The sequence below is a fragment of the Neofelis nebulosa genome, chromosome 17, assembly GCF_028018385.1.
Source record: "Neofelis nebulosa isolate mNeoNeb1 chromosome 17, mNeoNeb1.pri, whole genome shotgun sequence".
Lineage (NCBI taxonomy): Eukaryota > Metazoa > Chordata > Mammalia > Carnivora > Felidae > Neofelis > Neofelis nebulosa.
In genome coordinates, this window is record NC_080798.1 from 8,974,875 (window position 1) to 8,997,771 (window position 22,897).

General features: G+C 56.6%; 3 protein-coding genes and 1 non-coding gene across 11 annotated transcripts in view; 1 reads left to right on the forward strand and 3 right to left on the reverse strand.

The window, feature by feature from the left end:
* The window catches only part of TRPM4 (transient receptor potential cation channel subfamily M member 4), a 41,366-nt gene extending 33,383 nt beyond the window's left edge, over positions 1 to 7,983 (reverse strand). The window contains exons 1-6 of one of the 2 annotated variants that reach the window (XM_058709259.1): positions 6,706 to 7,602; positions 6,339 to 6,406; positions 1,754 to 1,928; positions 1,221 to 1,401; positions 895 to 1,058; positions 564 to 747 (exon numbers count right to left, since the gene is read on the reverse strand). In XM_058709259.1, the coding sequence (XP_058565242.1) occupies positions 564 to 747; positions 895 to 1,058; positions 1,221 to 1,401; positions 1,754 to 1,928; positions 6,339 to 6,406; positions 6,706 to 6,729 (796 nt within the window). In that variant the 5' untranslated portion in view covers positions 6,730 to 7,602. Of the gene's footprint in view, positions 1 to 563; positions 748 to 894; positions 1,059 to 1,220; positions 1,402 to 1,753; positions 1,929 to 6,338; positions 6,407 to 6,705; positions 7,603 to 7,847 lie in introns of those variants that run through there. The other variant, XM_058709260.1, reaches the window with a different exon arrangement.
* The window catches only part of PPFIA3 (PTPRF interacting protein alpha 3), a 34,435-nt gene continuing 12,170 nt past the window's right edge, over positions 633 to 22,897 (reverse strand). Inside the window, exons 16-31 of one of the 7 annotated variants that reach the window (XR_009256218.1) lie at positions 22,380 to 22,602; positions 21,586 to 21,749; positions 21,329 to 21,456; positions 20,232 to 20,325; positions 19,700 to 19,781; positions 18,776 to 18,976; positions 17,086 to 17,148; positions 16,887 to 16,913; positions 15,644 to 15,819; positions 15,136 to 15,233; positions 14,752 to 14,927; positions 14,591 to 14,659; positions 14,196 to 14,367; positions 13,652 to 13,723; positions 6,339 to 6,406; positions 633 to 747 (exon numbers count right to left, since the gene is read on the reverse strand). Coding sequence is in view for 5 of the 7 variants with exons in the window: in XM_058709263.1 (XP_058565246.1) it covers positions 13,665 to 13,723; positions 14,196 to 14,367; positions 14,591 to 14,659; positions 14,752 to 14,927; positions 15,136 to 15,233; positions 15,644 to 15,819; positions 16,887 to 16,913; positions 17,086 to 17,148; positions 18,776 to 18,976; positions 19,700 to 19,781; positions 20,232 to 20,325; positions 21,329 to 21,456; positions 21,586 to 21,749; positions 22,380 to 22,602 (1,732 nt within the window). In the remaining 2 variants the exon portion in view is untranslated. Of the gene's footprint in view, positions 748 to 1,286; positions 1,402 to 5,459; positions 6,407 to 12,771; positions 13,566 to 13,651; positions 13,724 to 14,195; positions 14,368 to 14,590; positions 14,660 to 14,751; positions 14,928 to 15,135; positions 15,234 to 15,643; positions 15,820 to 16,886; positions 16,914 to 17,085; positions 17,149 to 18,775; positions 18,977 to 19,699; positions 19,782 to 20,231; positions 20,326 to 21,328; positions 21,457 to 21,585; positions 21,750 to 22,379; positions 22,603 to 22,897 lie in introns of those variants that run through there. The other 6 variants (XR_009256217.1, XM_058709263.1, XM_058709264.1 and 3 more) reach the window with 6 other exon arrangements.
* HRC (histidine rich calcium binding protein) lies at positions 8,148 to 12,616 on the forward strand. The gene is made up of 6 exons (XM_058709267.1): positions 8,148 to 10,677; positions 10,753 to 10,823; positions 11,389 to 11,457; positions 11,711 to 11,765; positions 12,240 to 12,276; positions 12,472 to 12,616. The coding sequence occupies exons 1-6, from the start codon at positions 8,310 to 8,312 to the stop codon at positions 12,506 to 12,508; spliced, it is 2,637 nt and encodes an 878-aa protein (XP_058565250.1). The 5' UTR covers positions 8,148 to 8,309; the 3' UTR covers positions 12,509 to 12,616.
* LOC131500562 (U6 spliceosomal RNA) lies at positions 19,888 to 19,993 on the reverse strand. The gene has a single exon (XR_009256366.1). It is a non-coding gene; the product is annotated as a U6 spliceosomal RNA (small nuclear RNA).

Sequence of the window (22,897 nt, forward strand, 5' to 3'; positions counted from 1 at the left end):
ATTTATGCATTTTAAAGCTACAAATTTCCCTCTAGATACTGCTTTAGCTGCATCCCCAAAGTGCTGATATGTGATATGTTTTTTATCATGCAGTTGAAAATATTTCCTGGCTTCTTTGACCCATGGGTTATTTGCAGACTACAACTCCTGCAATGATATGGGTGAATCTCACAGAAATAATATTATCACAAGCCAGACTCCAAAACGTACAGATGGTGGAATCTATGCACAGGAAGCATAAACAGGGTCAGAACCATTCCACGCCCTAAGGGCAGGACCGGGTGACCCTCGGGTGCAGGAGGGAGAAGGCTTCTGGGGGCCAGTAATTTCTTGATCTGGGTGCAGGCTGCCCACGCGGGGTCAGTGTAAAACCTCCCCCCGAGCCATCCACTCTTGTGTAGCTTACATTTCGAGATAAAGATTTTTCAAAACAGAGCAAATAATCGGACAAGACGCTTGACCAGAGGTAATTCCTCGGTCCCTCAATCCCCAAACCTCAACCAGACTGGACCACTGGGATCGGGAGCCTCGGGCCGCTGTCCCGAGTGGAAACAGCCACTCACCTCCCACGCCCGTCTTCTGCTGGGCGACATAGGACTCGAAGCGCAAGCGGAAGCGGTTCTCACCGCCCAGGCGGCCATGGGTGCCGTCATCCACCAAAAAGAAGGCCGAGTAGTTGTAATCGAGCGGAAATTGGACCCCGTCGTCCGGCTCACCGCGCCACGGATACCTCGCAGGGAATGAGCCCTGGGGGGAGGGGGTGGCGGGGGGGGGGGGGGGCGAGGGGCCAGACCAGAGCGTTTCTCCATCAGGACCAGGAGGACAGACACCAGCCCCTCCCCCCTCAGACCCAGGATTCCCAGCCCCCTCCTCTTCCAAGACCCTGGGTCCCACCTTGGGGTTGGTGAGGAGCTCTCTATTCCGAACCACACCCCAGGGGGCCACGCCCATGGCCACCACCTTGGTGCCCCCGGTGCTGGCTGTCTGGTGGTCTCGAACAGCCACACCAACGTGCCGGCCAATGCCCCTGTGCAGCCCCCCGGTGACAATCCAGGCCCCTACAGGGAGACACGGAGAGTGATGGTGAGGTCCAGAGACACAGGTGTGGAGAGACAGAGAGAGTGAGACAAAAACCCATGCAGAGCCGCGGGGAGACTGCATGCCAGCGATGGGGGGGGGGGGGGGGGGGGGATGGGCAGCGGCCACCCAGCCTCAGTCACCTGTGCTCTGGGCAGCCCGCACCAGCCCGCGTCGCAGCAGGTCCTGCAGCCAGGTCTGGAGGACGCGGCCCCCTGACCCCCCCAACACTGACACCACCAGGTTCGGGGCCCGGAAGCCCCACGTGCGCGTGACCAGATTGTAAACTGTAGCTGGATCCGTGCGGTCAGAGAGCCGGAGGAACTGTGGACACACAGGAGGAGGGGACACGGGGAAAGGGGCAGAGACAGAGGAGGGGACAGAAACCCAGAGAGAAAGGCACAGAAACAGAGAAAGGGACAGAGACCCAGAGAACAGAGATTGGGGGGGGGGGGGGGGGAGTGGAGAGGGACAGAGACCCAGAGAGAGGGAGGATGATTTAGAAAAGACAGACAGGGGTGGAGGGAGAGAGATCCAGGAAGAAGCGAAGACAGGGATGGGAAATGGGGAGACACAGCGTTCAGCTGCGGCACCCCCAGACTCTAACTCTGAGAACCCCCAAGGCATGCAGCTTCCGCTCCCGGACCCCAGCCCCGCCCAGACAGGCAAGCCTCACATTGCTGGCCTTGCGGCCTGCGCCCAGGAAATCTAGGTCCCCGTAGGCATCCGTCGGCTTCTCTGTGGTGTGCAAGTCACTGTCCCACACGGTCACCACGGCTGCCCCAAATGCATCCTCCACAGCCACTGACGGGTGGACACTCCGGGGACGCCCGCACTGGCACAAGTTTCCTCTGGGGAGGAGGGGGATGGGGGACCATGAACCCCAGGGGTGTCCCCCGGGACTCTTATTAAAGTTTCCTGCAGAAGAGCCCCACGGTCCATGCTGACCCTGAGGCGGAAGAACAGCCAGAGCCACTTGCCCACCAGACAGAAGCCGCAGTGGTTCAAGCACAGGGTCCCACCCTCACAGCTACCTGCAGGGAGAAGGGCAAGCGGCCATCAGTAGAAGGAAAATTCAGAGCGATCCAGAGAGCACTTGGGGGGGGGGGGGGGGGGCAGCTGCGTGGCTTTGGGCTTCACCTCTCTGAGCCCACGTTTCCTCCTCAAATCAAAAGACAACGGTAACACAGCCTCCTCCGTGGAATTATGAGGCGTCAGGGAAACAACACAGCGTTTTCTGAAATGAGGGCTGCCTACCAGACTCAGGCGGAGAAACCGCTCCACGGACACGCCACACAGAGCTTTAAATAACCTCGAATGACACAGCGAGAAAGTCATTTCTTTTCCAGTGCTCCTGATTCCCGTCGAGGAGAGAGGCTTAAGCTGAGCGCTAGAAGATCTTTAACGCCTAACCCTTTGTTACCTTTTTTTTTTTTTTTTCCTAAGCTTATTTATTTATTTAAGTGATCTCTACACCCAGCGTGGAGGTCGAACTCACCACGGGGAGATCAAGAGCTCCACGTTCCACCCACCGGCTGACCCAGCCAGGCACCCCATTACTCTTTTTTTCCCCCTTTATATTTATTTTTTTGAACTCACTCTGGTGTTTATTGGCTGTGACCCATTACTCTTTTTTTTTTTTTTTTTCCCCTTAACAGAGAAGCTGGCCTCGGGCTCCAAAAATTGGGCTGGCAACAGTATCCAGTTAGAAGGTAAATACTTTTTTTTTTGCTTTTCATTGTAGTCGTCTCTTCCTGCTTGTTTCTTTCTCTTTGTGGCAAATGGAAGTTTTTCCATTTATGGTAATCATGGATGAAGCTTTTTGCTTTAAATGAGCAAGTGATTGGCACCTGCCTTTTAAAGAGCAAGCGACATGGGTTTGGCGAATGAGGGATTTACTTGAAAATGTATCTAGGGGCGCCTGAGTGGCTCAGTCGGTTGAGCGTCCAACTTCGGCTCAGGTCCCTATCTCGCGGCCCGTGAGTTCAAGCTCCGTGTCCGGCTCTGTGCTGACAGCTCAGAGCCTGGAGCCTGCATCAGATTCGGTGTCTCCCTCTCTCTCTGCCCCTCCTCTGCTCATGCTCTATCTCTCAAAAATAAATTAAAAAAAAAAAAAAAAAAAAAGAAAAGAAAAGAAAGAAAGAAAGAAAAGAAAAGAAAATGTATCTAAATGTCTTCGGTCCCTGACTCCAGAAGAGACCCGCATTTACCTAAGTGGAGCCAGCCTCGACTTAAGGACCAATCCACACATAAAAGGATGGCCATCAATCCACACAGGATGAACAGAATACACTCAGCCCAACTCCTGGCACAGAGAACTACAGTGAAGGACACATCCTTCTTCATTTCTGAGTCTACCTTCAGGGACCCGGCATGCCTCAGTTTACCCTCTTGATCCTTTCACCTATTTCAACCCCACCCCTGGACCCCCTCATTACCGTCCATCTACTTCCCACTAGCCCTGTAGGCAAAACTCCTTCATGGAATGTTCCAGAACCTCAGCCGTCTAATACAGTAGACCATAGCCTCATGTGGCTCTTTACACCTTTTTAAAATAATTGTTTTAAGTTTATTTATTTATATATATTTTTGGAGTGGGGGGAGACAGCACAAGTGGGGCAGGGGCAGAGAGAGAGGGAGACAGAGAATCCCAAGCAGGACCTGTATTATCGGCGCAGGGCCGGACATGGGGCTTGAACTCATGAGCTGTGACATTATGACCTGAACCGAAATCAGCAGTCCTACACTTAACCGACTGGTGGCTCTTTACATTTAAATAAATTAAAATTAAATACAATTAAAAATTCAGCTCTGGCCACGTTTCCAGTGCTCAGGAACCACATGTGGCCAGTGGCTGCCATACTGGATATGGATTCGGAACACTGCCCCCGTTGCAGAAAGTTCTGGTGAGCAGAACTGGCAGACTCCCTCTCTGCACTTCTCACCTCCTACCTTTCTTCCTCTGTGAAGTCACCAGAGCTGAAACTGTTCCTGATAACATCAGCAATTACCGACATGTCCCCAAATACAATGGCCCCTATTCAGGTCTCAGGTGACTATCATGAAATAGCACTGGTCACTGCTAAAAGGCTCTGAGTCTAAAAAACCCTTTCCTTTCCTTGGCAGGGAACCCCTCCTTCCCTCGCTGCCTTGTCCCGGCATCATTCGTGGCCTTCGCTCTCTCTCTCTCTCTCTCTCTGTGCCTCCCAGAACCCTGGGCCACATGGCTTCCCAACCTGGGTCTCAAACTCGATGCCCCCAGAGGCCAAGGAAGGAACGCAAGGGAAAGAAGCAGGAGGTGGAAAACCTGTGAATGTGCTAGCAACTGGGGTGGCCTGAGGTGGCATGTTTGTTTTCAGGTGTTCAGAGACAGGTTTTCAAAAATACTCTTCCACGTGGGGCACCTGGGGGGCTCAGGCGGTTAAGCGTGCGACTCTTGATTTTGCCTCAGGTCATGATCTCACAATTCGTGGGTTCGGGCCCCCTGTCAGGCTCCGAGCCTGCTTGGGATTCTCTGTCTCCCTCTCCCTCGGCCCCTCTCCCACTCTTTCTCTCTAAAAAAAAAAAAAAAAATACTCTTCCGTGAAAAAAAAACCAAAAACGAACAAAAAAAACCAAGTCTTAGAATTACCAGCACAGCCCCTCCTCCTCCTGGATTCTCCATCTCAGGGACAATCCCACTGTCTCCCAGGTCCCAGACCAGAGGTCCAGGAGCCATCGTCCCCCTTCTCACTCGCCTCTTGCTACTGAAATCCATCGGTCCCCAATCTCCTGCCCCTGTCCCAGCCTTGTGTCCCCACAGCTCTGGCCTGGCTCAGGCCTCTTCTGGTCCCACCCAGACCCTAGCCCAGCCTCTTCCGGGCCTTCCAGAACTCTTATTCAACCTGACACAAGTCCCAGCGGGTCTTTCCACACCCAGAGCTGACCCCGCCCCTCCCACAGCACCCCAGCACCCCCAGGCCAAGGTCCCCGCCGGTGAGGCCCAGAGCCGTCCGGCCCCACCCTCCGCCACAGAGCCCTCCTGCACCTTGAACTTCGCTCCATTCTCCAGCCATACCGCACATGCTGCACACCCCATACCTGGAACCACCTTCACCCCCCACCCCACCTCTTCTCTCTATACTGCCTTCAACTGTCAAACTCCAACTCATCCTTCAAATGCCACCTCCTTGGCTCCTCCTCCTCCACTAGCCACCAGTGACACCCTGTGTCCCCTCCCAGCCTTAGCCAGACTCTCCTCGGGGCTCCCGCAGGGCCAGCTGCAGTCTTGCCGAGTTCCTGTCTCCGTGCCTTCTGGTCCTCTTCCCACCAGCCCAGAGGTTCCGAAACTGCCTTGGCCACACTCCCCATCAGCAGAAAGGTTTAGAGCACTCACCCCCCAGTAATGTAGATCTGTTTATTTATACATAATCGCAAGCCACACTGTGCTAATGTGTTCACAGCACACTCAACGTTAGGAATGCTGACATTTCCCACGCCCCAAAGATTGTCTTGAAAACAACCACAGGCCAGAACCCAATGGAAAGACCGTCACTGAAAGCCGGGAGCTCCTCAAGGGAGGCAAACACCCCACGGGACTCACACAAGTGGCCCCGCGCACGGAGCCCGCGCACGGGGCCCCGCGCACGGTGGTGACTGCTATCTTCCAGGGGGGATGGCAGGCCTTTTCCAGCGCAAACCATGTGCTGGGCACTGTTCCAGAAACATCACAAGCATTTACTTGTTTAAATCCTCACAATACATGCTCCACTCAGGAGGCGGCCTGTCTGTCTGTCCAGGTGACAGATGAGGCCCAGAAAGGTGAAATGATTTACCCAAAGCCACACAGCACCAATCCCAGGTGACATTTGAACCCTGGCAGGGCCCGTGCTCCCGATAATTGTGCTCCCTTGGGAGCACTGAATGAAGGCTTCTCCGATGGACGGATGGATGAATGAATGAATGAATGAATGAATGAAACAGAAACAGCCAAAGGAGAAAGTGAGGCAAGGAGACACAAAGAGGAGACGCAGGGAAGGAAAGAAACAGAACCAAGCCCTGGGGGCTTTAACACTGACTCTGACCAGGCAAGGGAAGTTGGAAGCGTCCACAGGGACCCAAACCCTCCCCCGAGGGAGAGCGCCACCGGGAACGCCCTTGGGAGTGTCCGCAATGACATAAGGGGGTGGGGGGGGGGGTAGGTGAGTGGGGTCGGTGGGCCGGGACGCTCCGGGGACGCTCCGGGGATGCTCTGGGCTCGGTCCCTGGGGCGAGTTCCTCACCCCGAGTCTGTGGGGTCAACGATGAATGTCGTGCACGTCTTCTTCTTGAAGATCTTGGGGATCCAGCCCTAGGGACAGGAACAAGAAGTGGGAGGGCTCCAGTTCAGTCCTATAGGACCCGGAGTCGCCCACCACCCCGCACCCTACCCGGGGACCCAACAGTCCGGGACCCCAGTGCCTTCCTCCCCCAGCCTCCCTCGTATTTGTCCCCAAGGACCCAGGAGTCCGGAGCCCCCCCAGCGACCCCCACGACCCTCTCCTTTGTCTGACCCAAGAATCTGGGTCTCCAGCGCCCTCCTCTCCGGGAACCAGGAGGCTAAGCCTCCGGCTCCCTGTTCATTCAGACCTGGGAGTCCGGCCGCTGTACCTGCTCCTTCTCCGGACCCACCATGCTGCCGCAGCCACCGCAACCTATCCGGCTGCCTACATTCTGTCCGGGCCAACCCTGACTCCAGACCCGCCCAGGACCAACCGGATACGCCACTTCCCAGCTCAGCCCGGGGCGTTGCAGGATCTGGGGGGCGGTGCAGGATCTGGGGGGCGGGAAGTCTTGTGGACGTGTAGAGCGAGAGGCGGGGCAAAGGGCCTGACGGGCCGGCCAGAAGGAGACGCACAGGGGGACAGAGGCTCGGAGAGAGGGGGACAGAAATTCAGAGAAGGGGAGAACAGAAACCCAGAGTAGGGGGGAGGGGCCAGAGAACCGAGACAGGGGACCAGAGACTAGAGAGAGGGGACAAGGATCCAGAGAAGGAGGGACAGAGACTCAGAGCCAGGGGAAGAGGGAACCAGAGAGAGGGGGACAGGGACCCAAGAGGGAATGCCAGAGATAGAGAAGGGGTAAATTAATCCATGGGTGGAGGGCACTGACATTTAGGTGGGAGGAAGAGAATCAGAAAGGAGGTGAACAGAGATGGAGGGGGCGGGTACACTGACTCAGGGAGAGACAGAGAAAGAGACCAAGAGTTGGGTGGAGAGCAGAGGTTCAGAGTGACAGGAAGACAGAATCTTGGGGTGGAGGAGCGGGGACCCTCAGAAACTGAATGACAGGAATGAGAGCGGGAGACCCATAAGGAGGGATGGGGACCCCAAAAGCCAGGGCAGTAGTGGCATGGTGAGGAACAGGAGATAATGACACATAGATAAGCAGGGCCACGTGTCCCCTGCCGGCTCTGACAAGGACAGCTGCGGCCTCGCTGGGTAACCTGAACCCCCACCCCCTTGCTGTATTTATAGCCCTGGCCTGGCCTGGCCTCCTGCCCTTGGCTCTCAGTTCCAGGGACAGGAGGTCACAGGTGCGTGTGTTGGGGCCAATTGTCTCCACCCGTGTCCAGGGCCTCCATGTTGTCATCCATTCTCTCCACAAAGGATCCTATTCTGGCCAGAAGCTCCCCCCAGTCTAACCCCCGGTCTTCCACGGGAGGGGTCTCTCCTCTCAGATGCGTCCCTTCTGCCCTCCTCCCCCATGCCTCAGGCTCCCGCAACTGGGCCCACTAAAATTCTATCCATTACCTTTGCAGCTGCCAAACGTGAACTTGTTGGCAGTCCAAAGTCAAGTCCTTGGCCCCCATTCCTGGCCAAGGCGAGACCCCTTCACCCACCCCTTCCCCAGCTGGGAGGAAGAACAGGAGGGGAGGGGCAGGCGGGTACTGACCCAGAATAACTCAGGGCCGAAAGTAAATTTAGCCACAGAGAGGGGAGGAGAGAGACCCTATTGGCTGGAACTAGGGAGGGAGGGCCCGAGAGGGGGGTTAGGGGGCTCCTGAGACTGCCTCAGAGGGGTGTCCAGCAGTAAGGGCCGGGGGAAGGCAGAGACGGAGAGAGACACAGCGGAGAGAGACACAGCGAAGGAAAGACACAGACAGAAAGAACGAGAAGGACCCCAAAAGGGACAAGGACCCCAGAACTCATCCACAAAGCCACAGCAGCAGCTGGAGCCAGCCCTGGGCAAAGCTCTGCTGCCTGTCTGTCCCCATGGGCCAACGTGGGCCACGGGTGCACACTTCTCTCCTCTGGGCCGCCCTGGCCAGCCTGCTCCTCCCCCCTGCCATGACCCAGCAGCTGAGAGGGGCTGGGCCAGGCCCCAGCAACTGGAACAACAATGCAGGAGTCGTGGGGCCCTCGGAGGACGTGTCAGGTGAGTTTGGCCACCCCATCCACAGCCACAGAGGCCATGGAGATGAGAAGGAGGATGTTTCTACAGAGAGAGAGTCTCAATTCCGGAGCCACAGAGGCCACGGAGAAGAGGACGAAGATGTCTCCGGGGGATACAGTCATGGACTCCGAGACCACAGGTACCGAGACCACGAGGTCAGAGAGGAGGATGTCCCTGATGAGGGAGTCTTCACAAAGCATGCTCGGCAAGCCCGTGGGCACAGAGGTCATGAGAATGAAGATGTGGACGATTCAGCCAAGCATGGGCACCACTTCCCCAGCCACAGAAGCCACAGCCATGAGGACGAGGGTGAGGTTGTGTCCAGCAAGCATCACCATCATGTCATCAGGCATGTACATGGAGGCCACGGAGAGGAGGAGGATGAAGACGAGGAGGAAGGGGTTGTCTCCACGGAGTACGGACACCAGGCCCACAGGCACCAAAGCCACGGGAAAGAAGAGGATGAAGACGTCTCAGAAGAACATCTCCATCGTGTCCCCAGCCATGGACACCGAGGCCACGGAGAAGATGACGATGATGATGATGATGATGATGATGATGATGATGTCGTCTCCACTGAGTACGGACACCACACCCACAGGCATCACAGCCATGGGAAGGAAGAGGATGAAGACGTCTCAGAAGAACATCCCCATCGTGTCTCCAGCCACGGACACCGAGGCCACGGAGAAGAAGATGACGACGATGTTGATGATGATGATGATGTCGTCTCCACTGAGTACGGACACCGCACCCACAGGCACCAAAGCCACGGGAAAGAAGAGGATGAAGACGTCTCAGAAGAACATCCCCATCATGTCTCCAGCCACGGACACCGAGGCCACGGAGAAGAAAATGACGATGACGATGATGATGATGATGTCGTCTCCACTGAGTACAGACACCACACCCACAAGCATCACAACCATGGGAAGGAAGAGGATGAAGATATCTCAGAAGAACATCCCCATCATGTCTCCAGCCACAGACACCGAGGCCACGGAGAAGAAGATGACGATGATGATGATGATGATGATGGTGATGATGACGATGTCATCTCCACTGAGTATGAACACCACACCCACAGGCATCACAGCCACGGGAAGGAAGAGGATGAAGACATCTCAGAAGAACATCCCCATCATGTCCGAGGCCACGGACACCGAGGCCACGGAGAAGAAGATGACGACGATGTTGATGATGATGATGACGATGTCATCTCCACTGAGTACGGACACCACACCCACAGGCATCACAGCCACGGGAAGGAAGAGGATGAAGACATCTCAGATGAACACCATCATCATATCCCCAGCCACAGACACCGAGGCCACAGAGAAGAAGATGAGGAAGAGGATATGTCCACTGAGTATGGACACCAGGCCCACAGGCACCGAGGCCATGGAGACAAAGAAGATGAGGAAGAGGATGTGTCCACTGAACACTGGCACCAGAGTCCCAGACATACTCACAGCCTTGGAGAGGAGGAGGAGGAGGAGGAGGAGGAGGAAGAGGAGATCACAGTCAAGTTCAGCCACCACGTTGCAAGCTCCCAACCCCAAGGCCACAAGAGCACTGAGGAAGAGGATTTTCCAGATGAATATAAATCAGCGGTCCCAGACCATCACCACCATGAGGTCCCCAAGGAGGAAGATGCGGACGTCTCTGACAAGCTTGGCCACCAGGCTCCCAGCCACAGGCAACAAGGCCACCAAGATGAAGGAATTGGCCATAGAGGACCCATCAAAGATGAGATTAGCCCCCAGCCCCCAGAAGACATGGGGATCAAGGATAGAAGCCATTTGAGGGAGAGAGATTCTAAGGAGGAAGAGGAGAAGGAAGAAGGCCACAGCTCCCATGAAGAAGATGATGAAAGTTCAGAACAGGGAGAGGAGCACACCCGCCATGGCAGCCTGGACCAGAAGGATGAAGAAGATGAGGAGGAAGGTCACGGCCTCAGCCTGAGTCAGGAGGAGGAGGAGGAGGAGGAGGAGGAGGAGGAGGAGGAGAGGAGGGAAGGGAAGGCTGAGGTTCAGGCCCTTCTGAGCCAAGACCACCAAGAGGAGGAAGAGGAGGAGGAGGGACTGGAGGAAGATGAGCTCCCCTTCACCATCATCCCTAACCCACTGGCCAGGAGGGAGGTGGCTGGAGGTGGCTCCAGTGAGGAGGAAAGCGGTGAGGACACTGGTAAGTGATCTGGCCAGGTGGGGGCAGGGAGGAACAGAGTCAGCTGGCTTCACCGCGGCTCTCCTGTCCCCACAGGCCTGCAGGGCGACCAGGAGTACGGGAACTACCAGCCGGGGTCCCTGTGTGGCTACTGCTCTTTCTGCAATGTGAGTCCCCAGCCCAGGTCCAATCCAGGCTGTCCCTGGAATTCGTCCCTGGGCTCTAAGGTGGTGCCTTGGGACTGCTCTGAGCAAAGGAGGGGCAGGGGCAGGGGCAGTGCCAGACCAAGACACTTCTGGGGCCATGTAGGGGACAGACTGGAGGCCAGGAGCTGGGGAGGAGGCTGGGGCATTGGTCTAGGAAAAAGAGAGTGAGGTCTGAGCTGTACCTGCAGATATGGGGACAGAGGGGAGGGTCTGTAGGGTGGAAGGGGCAGGTGGAATGGGGCTGGGGACTGGCAGGCTGTAAGGAGAATAGGGAGTAGGGACGAAGAAAACACCCGCACGTCTAGCCCACAGTGACAGAGGGATGTGGTGTCGCCCTGCAACAGGGGAAGCAAGGGGGAAGGAAAGTGGGTTGGAGGAAGATGCTGAGCGGGGGAGGGGGGCGGGGGGCAGAAGTAATGAACCGTCAGGAGTTGGGGACCTGTCCAGGGGGCAGGGTGGAGGACTGGCGGGTGGCTCCCAAACGGGGTTAGGGTTTCCTTCTGAACCAGAATCCTCCCGTCCCCAGAGATGTACTGAATGTGAGAACTGTCACTGTGACGAGGAGAACATGGGAGAGCACTGCGACCAGTGCCAGGTGACACCTTCCCCGGACCCAGGTTCCACCAAGTCCCAGGATGCCCGGGAACCCCCTGGGCACCCACAGTCCCAAATCCTAGCCTCTGTCCTCAAACTGACCCAACCCCCTACCCCTGCTGCCGCCTCAACTCCACACTCCATTCCGCCTCTGACCTTAACCTCTGCCTCAGGCCCCTGTACGGCACCCGCCCCCAACCTGGCTCCGCCCCTGATCTCGTCTTAAACTTCTCTCTCCCCATCCCCGCCCCCAGCACTGCCAGTTCTGCTACCTCTGCCCGCTGGTTTGCGAAACGGTCTGCACTCCAGGTGAGCGCGGGCGAAGCCCGGCGTGGCAAACTCCGTGGAGGCGGAGCCAAACCCCGCAGGCGGGCCCGGGAGGTTTGGGGCGGGGCCAGGCGCGGAGGCGTGGCCAAGGCTGGAAGTCTGCGGGTGGAGCGGGGCGCGCGCGGAGGGGCGGGACCTGGGCTGAGGGAGGGTTTGGGACCTGATGCTGAGGCCCAGTAGCGAAGGGGTAGAGGCTTCAAGGGTGGGCCTAGAAACGAATGGGCGGGGCCAAAGCAGGTAGAATTGGAAGGACCCGGGCTCCTGGAGAGTGGGAACGCCCAGAGCAAGCAGGAAGGAGCAGGACCTTGAAAGGAGTCCCAATAGAAGGAATTCAATTGAGGGAAGGAATTAGGGAAAAGGGGGCGGAGCTAGGCGTGATTCCGGATTCGGTGAATAAGTGGCCCCCTAATTTCACCCGTGGGGTACCCCTCAAGCCTCTTCTCTTTTCTCCCGCAGGAAGCTACGTCGACTATTTCTCCTCCTCCCTGTACCAGTAAGTGTGGGGGGGGGAGGGAAGGGGGGGCAATTTAAGGGCCCTGTTTAGAAAGGCACAGACCCCTGAGTTGTGGACTACCCTGGGACTCCATTTCCCTGTCGGTAAAATGGGCAGATTAGCGATCTCTAGCTAAGTGCCTGGGGTGAGCTTTGAACACTTCCGGCTGTCTAACCCCTGCACCCCCCTCGCCAGAGCCCTGGCGGACATGCTGGAAACTCCGGAACCCTGACCCGGCGGCGCGGCTGCGGCGCAGACGCACCTCCCTCGCCCTCCAACCCCTGCCCACGAGCCATATTTATTGAATTGAATATGAATAAACATGTTCCCCGAAGCCTCATTGTCAGGCGTGGGGTCTGGATTCTCAGGGCACCAGGGAGCGCGGGGGTGGGCACTGGGGACTGAGGAGTCTGAGGCCACTCCCTGTGGCCTCCTGGGTTCTTGAGGAGGTTGGTTCCCTAAGGTCCTGGCAAATAAATCAGTCAACACGGGAGCTTTTTGAAACAGTTCTCTTTACCCGTGATCACTGAGTGACGCCTGGGGCAGGGAGGCCGACCAAGAGTCTCGGGCGAGGGCTCCCCCACCTTCCTCCCTCCCCCCACGCCACGTCGCCCAGTGGCATCGTGGAAAGAGGATTCTCCCATGCAAACCCCGGAGCCGGAGGGGAACCGGGAGCGCAGTTCTGCACCCCCTACCCCCGGGGCACGGACACGGCCACAGCACGGGGGGCGGAGAGGCCCCGGGGACACGAGACACTGGGGAGGAAGAGGGGACTCCGCCCGCAGCTGACCCCAGGCACCGGCGACCTGACCCGGCGGGGCGGGGATGAGTGGCACGTGGGGCGAGGCTTGTAGCAGCGAGTCCCCCCTCCCCTCCTTTCGGACGAAGAAGGAAGACTTGGGCCCCGCGACGGGGGAGGAAAAAGGGGAGCGGGCAGCCTCTCCTAGCATGCGGCCCGGGAGGGAAGCCCCGCTCCCTTCCCGCGGGGAAAGGGCCCCCATCTCCCATCGGAAACTGATCAATAAATTACAAAGTAGAGAAAAGGGAGGCGGAAGTTTGGGGCGGGATTTCTTCCCGCCCTCTTCTTTCCCCCTCTCAGTCCAGTTCGTGTGGTTTGGTCCAGGCCCAGTCCTTTTGAGAGGCGGGGACGCGCACTCCCCGCTTGTCTGTACAGATGGTCCGGTCCGCGGCGCGAGCTCCCCCGCCCGCTCTCCCCGGCGAGACCATACTCTGGGCAGGAGGGGGAACAGCCCAGCCTCTGGAAGATTCTTCCGTCCGAGGGAGGTCACCTGCATTGACGCCGGGGCAGTACGTGGAGCAGTGAAGATCCATTGTGCCGCCCCGGACCCCCAAGATCGCCCTGTACAGTCCTCACCTGGAGGCCTACACTAGCAGGAATAGGTCCGGACCGAAACGCCGTCTGCCCGGGAACTCCCAGAAGTCTGGCCTGGAAGGAGAGCAGGGGGTGTGTTCAGTCTGGTGCGCGTGTCAACCACACACACGAACACAGACGCACGCACGCACGCACAGAACAGGGTTTCTCTGATCCTCAAACTCAAGCGTCCTCTCTTGGATTTTCCCCTCCCGAAATAACAACGAACGCCTGGCTCCACGCCGGTTTCCCTCCCTCTCCCCCAGCGCCCCCCCCCCCCCCCCCCCGCAGCCTTGGATTCATCTAGGGTCCCCCGGGTGACAGCGGGCGAATTCATTTCCCACTCTGGAAAGGGGGTGAGGGAGTAATCCATTCCACACCCCGAGGTGTGGCATACTGAGCAATCCATTTTTCTTGGATGGGGGAGAAGGGACTAGGCCATTTCGGAACCCGGAGGGAGGCTTCTGGAATGTAGAGTTGGTCCTCTTCCCACCCCGAGACAGAAAGGGGAAGGGAGGAGGGGCTGCCGCATTTGGGAGCCGCCCACCTTCCGGCTGCAGCTTGCGGAGAGGGAGCCCCGGAGATCCCAAGGCCCCTGCTGCGGCCGAACGAAAGTTGGGGGGCAACATCTCAGCTGAATCGGGGGTTACGCCTCGGAGGTCCTTCTCTCGGAACATCTTCCGCCAGGATGGGGAGCGGCTGAAGGACTTGGCGCTGTCCTAGGTATAGGGGCCAGACAGAGGGTGAGGGACGGGAGCCGGGGTCTGAGTCAGCCGCTTCCTTTGACGCCAGACCTCTCGGATTTCATCTCTCCTTAAACCCCGCCCCTGCCCTAGTCCCGCCTCCAACCGCGTCCCGCCGCAAAGTCAAGCCCCACCCCTTCGGCTCAGACCCTAGAGGTGCCGCTAGGAGCTGAGACCCCTCAGCGGCCGCCGCGCCCACCTCGTCCAGCCGCCTGTCTGTGCCCAAGGAGATGAGGTTGCTGAATTCCTTCTCCAGGAGCTGCCGGGCCTGGGGACGAGAGGTGAAGGAAGGGTTGCAGCGTGCAGTCTGCGAGGTGGGGATGCCCAGTGTGGCCCAGTGTGGCCCGAGCGGTAGCTCACCTGCGCATTCTGCGTGGGGATCTGCAGGAGCAAGGCCAGGTCGGAGTAGTCGAAGGTCTCGTCCAGGGCGAGAAGCGCCCCGTGCACCCCGCTCTCCGTGAGGTTCGTGGCGAATTCCTTCAGTCCCAGTCCGGACACCCAACCCATGACCCGCTCATTGGACCACACCATCACGTCTGGGACAGAAGGGACTGTCAGCTGCTAGCTGGTCCAATTACCCCCATTTCCTCATCCTGGCCGCGCCCCCATGCTGGCTCCACCCCCTCACCAAAGGCCCCTGCTCCTGCCTTCCCAGTCCCCCGCCTCCCCTAATCATACCTCCTCCCTTACCCGTCCCCAAATCCTCCACCTGGCTGCCAGGGAGACCTTTCCACTCCTACTCACCTCGGATCTGGGTCTGACTCTCTTCCCGCCTCCGCTCCAAGTCCTTCCGGTCGTAATTGAGCCGTTTCAGGCACATGATCCCATAATGCAGACTCACCCTGAGCAATAGGGAAAGTGGGGTCACAGATGAGCCTGGACAACCCCAATGGCTGCTGTTTCTTCCCTCCCCATTGGCTGCGGTCTTCTGGGAAAGGCTGGGGAGTTGTTCCACAGGGTCAGTTTTATGGATTGCTGACCTTCCCAGGAGTTGGGGTGTTTCCAACAGGCAGGGCCTATTGGTTCCCCTGGGCAGGGTATGTGGTCAACTAGCTAAGCTTTTCGAGGGCGTGGACTCTTCCTAGTGAACTATCTTATTTGTGGAAAGGGCACGGAAGTCAGGATTTCCTGAGAACCCAGGCTAAAGGGCCAAGGATAGTCTAAGGAATGTCCCTTCACCAGTCCCATTGGCCAAAGACTCTGGGAGTGAGGCTCCCCCCTGGGCTGTCCCCATTGGCCGGGCAGCCCCCACCTGTGGAAGCTGTCCACCATCTTGAGTTGACCCCGGAGCTCCTTCTTGTTAAGATGATCCAACATGCGGGCATCCACCAGCGACTCCATGAAGTAGCTTCGGTATTGGGGCAGGCCCAGGCTGGGCAGCCAGTCGTTGCCCACCCACTCGTGGTTCATGTCACCATATGCCAGGATCTGGGGCCATGGGCAGGTGGGGGAGGGGTCAGGCCCTCTGACCCCTTCCCATGTGTGTATGAAAGGGTGCACCCCAGCCCCCGACCCAAGGTTGTTCTTTTTCCACCCCACATGAGGACAATGGTCATTCTCTGCTCAGGACAATGGACCAATCCAGTTGTCTCTTACTCCTTCGGAATGACAGAATAGACCCTTGCCTACTCAAAAGCAGGGGCCGTGGACCCGCAGCATCACCATCACCCGTGCACTTTCTGGAACTGGAGAACCTCAGACCCCACCCCAAGGCTACTGAATCAGAATCTGCATTCTCACAAGATCCTCAGGCACCTGAACAGCACAGTGTGCGAAGCACTAGGCTAGCACTGTCCCAGCTTAGAACAATGGATTAGTCCAACATCACTACTCCCCCCAAGTCAGGACCACGGATTCTTCCCACAACAAACGATAATGGATCTATCCATCACCCTGGCACTGTCCAAAAATATTAATGCTATATCTGGCCCAGGACAATATTCTGAATCAGCCCAAAGTCCTGCACTCCCTGTAGCATAAGGAAACAATCAATACCTCCCCCTGACTGGAAGCAAAGACCCCAGTCTAACCTAGGTCAGGGGAGTTCAAGCCTCCCCTTTCTTGAGAACCAAGTGTAGCTCCTCCTCCCCCTCCCCAACTTGAGGCCTGACCTGCCGCCTCCCCAAAATGCTTTCCCTTTTGCCCCAGTACACGGACCGGTCCCACTCCCTCTCAGCCATAGAGAACACGGACTGCTCGATGTCTCCCTCTAGTTACAGCAGTGGAACAGCCCCTGAACCCCCCACAACTCACGATAATGGAATGGCCCATGCCCCACGCTAACAATGGAAAAGTCCAGACTCTTACACCGACCCCCAACAAGCCACAAGGAGAAGGTCCAAAGCCCAGCTCAGTGCAGCGCCCCCCCCCCCCCCCGCCCGGCGGTGGTGATAGAACGCTGCGGCGAGGGTGGGGGTGGGGCTTGGGGAAAGAGGGGTGTGCATGCAGCGTGCACAGCCTGTTCATGCGTCCACGTCCCGCCCCACGCCCCCTACCTGCTCCCAGCTGATCTCCTTGGTCTCCTGACCCGTTAGTGGGAAGAGGGGAGAGAAGGGGTGGGTTAAGGGGCAGGCGGACGGCGGAGGGAAGGAGGGAGGGACGAACAGACAGACGAAGGGACAGAGATTCGCCCCCCCCCCCCCTCCCCAGGGACAGTTAGTGCCACCCCCAAGGTCGCCGGCAGGGGGCACTCACAGGCTTGGTCGTTGCCGTAAGGGACTCCATCTCCTCGTGTGTCATCCACACGTTTCCTGTGGACTGAGGGACAAGGGGTGTTACGGAGGTTGAGAGAGGGCTTGTGGATAGGGGAGGGGAACGGGGTAGTATTCCTAGAGGCCCAGGCCAGATCCATTTATATACATTCTGCTTGCTGCCTCAGAAAGGACAGTCACTGCTCTGGGTCAGGCAGCGAAGGAGAAAACAAATGATCATTTATTGAGCACCTACTGTGTACCAGGCAAAAGAACACGGGCTTTGGGGGCGCCTGGGTGGCTCAGTCCCTTAAGCGCCTGACTTTGGTGCAGGTCATGATCTCGCGGGTTTTGAGTTCGAGCCCCGCATCGGGCTGTCTGCTGCCAGCACAGAGCCTGCTTCGGATCTCTGTCCACCCGCCTCTCTCTCTGCCTCTTACCCGCTTGTGCTGTCTCTCTGTCTCTCTCAAAAACAATAAATAAACATGAAGAAGAAGAAGAAGAAGAAGAAGAAGAAGAAGAAGAAGAAGAAGAAGAAGAAGAAGAAGAAGAAGAAGAAGAAGAAGAAGAAGAAGAAGAAGAAACAGAAGAAGGAGAAGAGGAAGAAGAAAGGCTCCGGGGTCCGACAAATTTAGGTAAATTGCTGGTATTTTGCTGTGTGGTCCTGGGCACAACGTCACCTCTCTGACCTCACACAGATGGATTCACGAGGTGGCAGATACAGCAATGGGACAAAGTTTGGAGCGGGGGGGGGGGATATGGGGATGCGTAGTCACATTTATTGGCCACCTGCACCCAGCAACCCCACGGGTTAGGAATTCATACACTGATTCAAAAACATTTATGTAGCTCCTCGTGAGTGCACAGTTGGTAGGGTCTGGGATGCACGAGGGGAAATTTGAAAATAGATTGAATAGATGACTTTGATGATAATGGTAACGTCCCTGGATATGAGGGCACGGTGGCTACGTAGGCGAATGTTCTTATTGTTAGCAGGTGCCCTGCAGAAGTCATTTTTCAAGCTAACCAGTAGTGACATCCGCAAATTACATTCAAGGGCTTCAGATAAACGCGCGCGCGCGCGCGCACACACACACACACACACACACACACACAGCAAGCAGGGCAAGGAGTTAACAATTGCTGAATTCGTTTCTTCACGGATCAAAGGATAAATATTAGAAGACAATAAACACTAGGGAGGAAAATTAGGTGTTAATGTGTTGGGGTGATGGGGCGGGTGACCAGTTCGGTTGCTGAGTTAGGGAGGCCTCTTGGAAGTGGTGACATTTGAGGTGAGGCCTCAAGGATAAGAAGGAGAAACAGGACCGGGTGGGGGTGGGGGGCGCGGGGGGTGGTGCTCGAGGAAAAGGAGCAGCATGTGCTAAGCTGGGGGGGGGGGGTGTTCATCAAGGGGTTTAAAAGGAACCACATGAATTCGGTTTTTTCTCCAGGATGGGGTCCCCTCTGTATAAGACAGACTGAGGTGTGGGGGTACAGGGAAGGCAGGGAGACCTGAGGAGGAACACCTCCCCCACCCCACCCCTTGACCCCAGGGATAATCCAGGTGAGAGATCAAGGGGAGAGAGTCTGAGAGACCAGGCTGGAGTTAGCGAGCCCAGTATTGGCTAGTCTGAGGACAAGAGGCGGGGCCCTGAGGCGGCAAGGGCTGGGATTGGCCTCCGGACACTCACCGTGCGGGAGGAGGCGGGCGCTGAGGGCGAGGTGAGGGAGACCATTTCCTGGATGGCGAGGCGCAGCTTGAGCCGGTGCAGGGGGTTGCTGATGCCAATCTCCCGCTGGATCTCCGTGTCCGACAGGTTGGCCATGATGGCACCGCTCTTGACGTTGGCCCGGCAGGCGGCCACATACCATGCAGGCATGCCTACCCACAGCTGGGCCGGAGGAGGGGTGGGGCGGGGAGGGAATGAAGAGACAGCGCATGGAGACGGAGACAATATGGGAGGAGAAACGGGAGAGACAGGAGAGAAACAGAAAGAAAAGGAGAGGGGGCAGACAGAGAGGTGGGAAAGTTAGCGGTGAGAAGCAACAGAGACGGGGCAAGACAAACAGGCAAGAGGGCGTCAGGGGGAGACACAGCAGGGGGGAAAAGGGGGAGAGTCAGAGGGTAACCCCCAGAGTCACAGGGGAAAGAGGGACGGGGAGAGACAGAGATGAGGAGAGACATACAGAGATGAGAGAGAGATGGGGAGAGAAAGAAGCCAATAACATTGGGAGGGAGACATGGGAAGAAATGTGGGGAATGACAAAAACACAGATGGAGAGTGAGACAAAAGAGAAGACACAGAGAATCCCATGCAGTCAGAGACATGGGGAGACACAGAGAGAGAAAGAGAGAGACCACAGGAGCGTAGGGCCGAGGTGGGCATGGCCAAAGGGGCAGGGGATGGGGGGAGAAGAAGGAGGAAGCTGTTTAGATCAACAGTGAGGCTGACCTCTCCCGGAGCCTCATCCCCCTCTGGCCTCCGTCCCTCCCCCCCCCCCCCCCTTCGGGCTACGAAGAGGATGCGGGGTGGCGCTGGGCAGCACTCAATGGCAGGGCTGTCACAGTCACAGGAGTTGGGGATCAAGATCAGGGCATTTCTGGGCCCCAGTACCTCCAGCCAGGAGACCACGGTGGGCCCATCCCAAGCAGCGAAGGGCAGGCCCTGGCGGCAGGCCTCTTCCAGAAGTTCGTGCCTGGGGGACAGAGGCTTAGGGCAGGAGCTCTCAGGAGTAGAGACCCCCAGCCCTCCAGGATGGGCCCCTTTACCACAAATCTCCCCCCCCCCCAGCACTTTTTTGTTATTTAATGGAACGCTTCGTGAATTTGCTTGTCATCCTTGCACAAGGGCCAAACTATCTTCTCTGCATCGTTCCAGTGTTAGTATATGTGTTGCCAAAGTGAGCATCCAAAGCACTTTTTATGAAAGTAGAAAATTTGGAAGGAGGTTTTAAGAAAAAAAAAAAAAGTGAATCTCTGTAAGTGGTCTCCCCCAGTCCAATCAAGAAAGAAGAGGAAAAAAAATGATAAAAACTTGGGGGTTCCCAAGTTCTCAGGCAAGCAAATCCCCTTCCAGCATTTTCTTCTCACATATGACCACCAGCCCTCCCCTCCCCCCTTCCCCCCCCCCCCACGCATGCACTCACTTCCTCTTGTTCCTTCGGTCCTTGTCTCCTGGGCCTGTCAGCTTGGCTAGCCCCAGAGGATCCGTGGCCAGTGTCTCGTCTGAGGGTGTTCCTGCTGGAGGCAGGGAGGGGCCAGAGTTTGGAGAGTCTCAAGTGGGAAGAAGATTCTTTGATGTTGGGGGATGCTGAGAAGGATGCCAGGGAAGCAGAGGTCCCGAGGGAGTCGTAAATGAGGCCACAGAGAGGGAATGACAGAGCCAAGCAGGAACCGATTGCACCTCCCAGGCGGTGAATTGGGGACATCCCCAAAATGGGGATGTCTTCCCGGGGCTGGCCTTGGTAAGGTGGTAAATGTTTAACAACTAGCTCTCCAGGGAGGCAGTGGGTATTCCCCGATTTGTAGTGGTTGTCGGTTTCCATGGCGGAAAGAATCCCACAAATTTCAAGCTACCAAGGTAATGTCAAGCAGCTCACTAAATGCCTGCAAGTTGGCTTTCACAAGCCAGTACGAGCAGGCTTCAGCACACCATGTGCCTTGCCTTTAAGCGATCCTCTCTCCTTCTCTACTAAAGAATAGGCTGGGGCGCATGGGTGACCCAGTCAACTGAGTGCCCAACTCTTGATTTCAGCGTGGGTCATGATCTTGACGGTTCATGAGTTCGAGCCCCACATCAGACTCTGCACTGATGGTGTGGGGCCTGCTTGGGATTCTCTCCCTCCCTCTCTCTGCCCCTCTCCCTGCTCCCGCACACTTTCTCTCAAAAAGAAATAAATAACCATTTTTAAAAAGAGGTAAATGAAATAAATTTGTTTAGCCTTCTCCCCACCAAGTCACACAGGCAGGGCTCAGATTGCCTTCTCCTTGTCCTTCCTCCTTCTTGCTACCTCTGCTGAGTCCGACCCCTTTCACATCCTAGACTCACATGAATGTCAAGTGAATTTGTGAAAAAGAAGATGGAAGGGAGGAACAAAGGAAGGTAGGAAAGAGGGGAGGGAGGGAGGAAGGAAGGAAAGAAGGAAGGAAGGAAGGAAGGAAGGAAGGAAGGAAGGAAGGAAGGAAGGGCAAAAGGGAGAAAGGGAGAGAGAAAGGAAAACAGGGTTGGCATCAGAGTACTCACCCAGAGAAGAGCTGTCCCGGCCTGGTGGTCCCATTCGTCCCTTCTCCTTCTTGCCAAAGAGACGGCCTATGGATGACTTGATGCTCTTCTTCTTGGGGGCTTTGTGCAGGGAATCTGGGGTGCCTTCACTGGGTGAACAGGAAAGAGTAAGGGTCGACTCCATCTAGGATGTCTCCTCTTCTCCCAAGTCCTTGTCCATCCCCCTGATACCTCCTCCAAGCAAGCCCCTCCCCATCCCATCCTTTGTCCCTGCTGACCTTCCCCGTGAAGGCCCCCCATCTTCCAGGGATCCTGCTTGCAGTGCCAAGGCCTGCGTCATTCTCTCAAGACGGGCAGAGCGGGGAGTGGGAGGTGGGGTGTCTCCTGGGATGGCTGGTCCCTCCCCTCGTGGAGCACCAGCTTCCTCCTTGGGGACATGATTCTGGGGACAGAAAAGCAGACATCCTGAAATTAATTGGAGGGGTCTTGTTGGGGGCTCTTCATTAGTTGGGATGTCTACTAGGGAGTGTCTGGAATGGCCTTGGTTCTGGGTACCATTTCTGAAGGTAGCCTAGATCAAGTAGGGGTGAGTTGCAGAAATATAACAGCAATGAGTCCCACTGGAGCTTGACCATTGTTCACGTAGCCTAGCTTCTGGTGTCAGAAGTGGGATCTGCTCAGACTCAAGGAAAGCTAATAAGTTACTCATTCTGGAAGCTGGGAAACTGGGTTTAAGGCAGTAAAATAAGACTAATATACCTTATTCCTCCCCAAAGGTCAATTCTGATGATCTAATGGTAGTTCTCAAATATATGTTTAGTCACAAAAAAAACCTTGTAGAAACTTAATGCATAAAACAGGTAAAAGCAGGCCAGATTTGACTAAAGTTCAAGTTAAGGTTCATAAACTCAGTAGCTCAGGCTTTGTGCCCTTTAAGTTGGAACTTTTAGGAAGAGCTAAGGTTACTTTTGAAAATCACTGGTGTGAGGGGCTATTGTTGCTGTTTGTTGGGGAGCCCTGTATCTGACTTCCCCTGGCCACCCCACCAAATGAAGGATTTCAGAACACTCACAGCTTTGTCGGTGCCCTCGCGGGCAGGGCTAGGAGGTGCCAGACGGGGTGTTGAGTGGCCAGAGCTGGGAGGGGAGGGGCTGGCAAGGGTAGAGGTAGTGAGGGAGGGGGGCAGTGAGCAGCTACTGCGGTAGCGGCCCAGTGAGTCCAGGCCAGAGCCAGACACCCGGCTCTCCAGCTCCTCAGCCCTTTGTTCTGTTGTCTCCTTCTCCTCTTGGATGAGCCTGAGGAGGGAATGGGGGGAGAGTGCATGAGAGGACAGAGGCAGGCAATGGGGGACAGAGCCTGGGGATCCCAAAGGGCCAGGAAGGCTTGATGGCGCACAAAGAATTTCTGGGGAGAGCATAATGAGGTTAGAGGGTCTTGGGGTATTCATCATGGCCTCATGGGTTCAATGGGAGTCAAGGGATCATCATAGTTCCAGAGATCATGGAGAAATGGGGGACAACAGGATGATTAGGGTCTGCATCAAGGCTACCAGGATGATAAGCTCATGGTTCCGTAAAATCGTAAAGATTA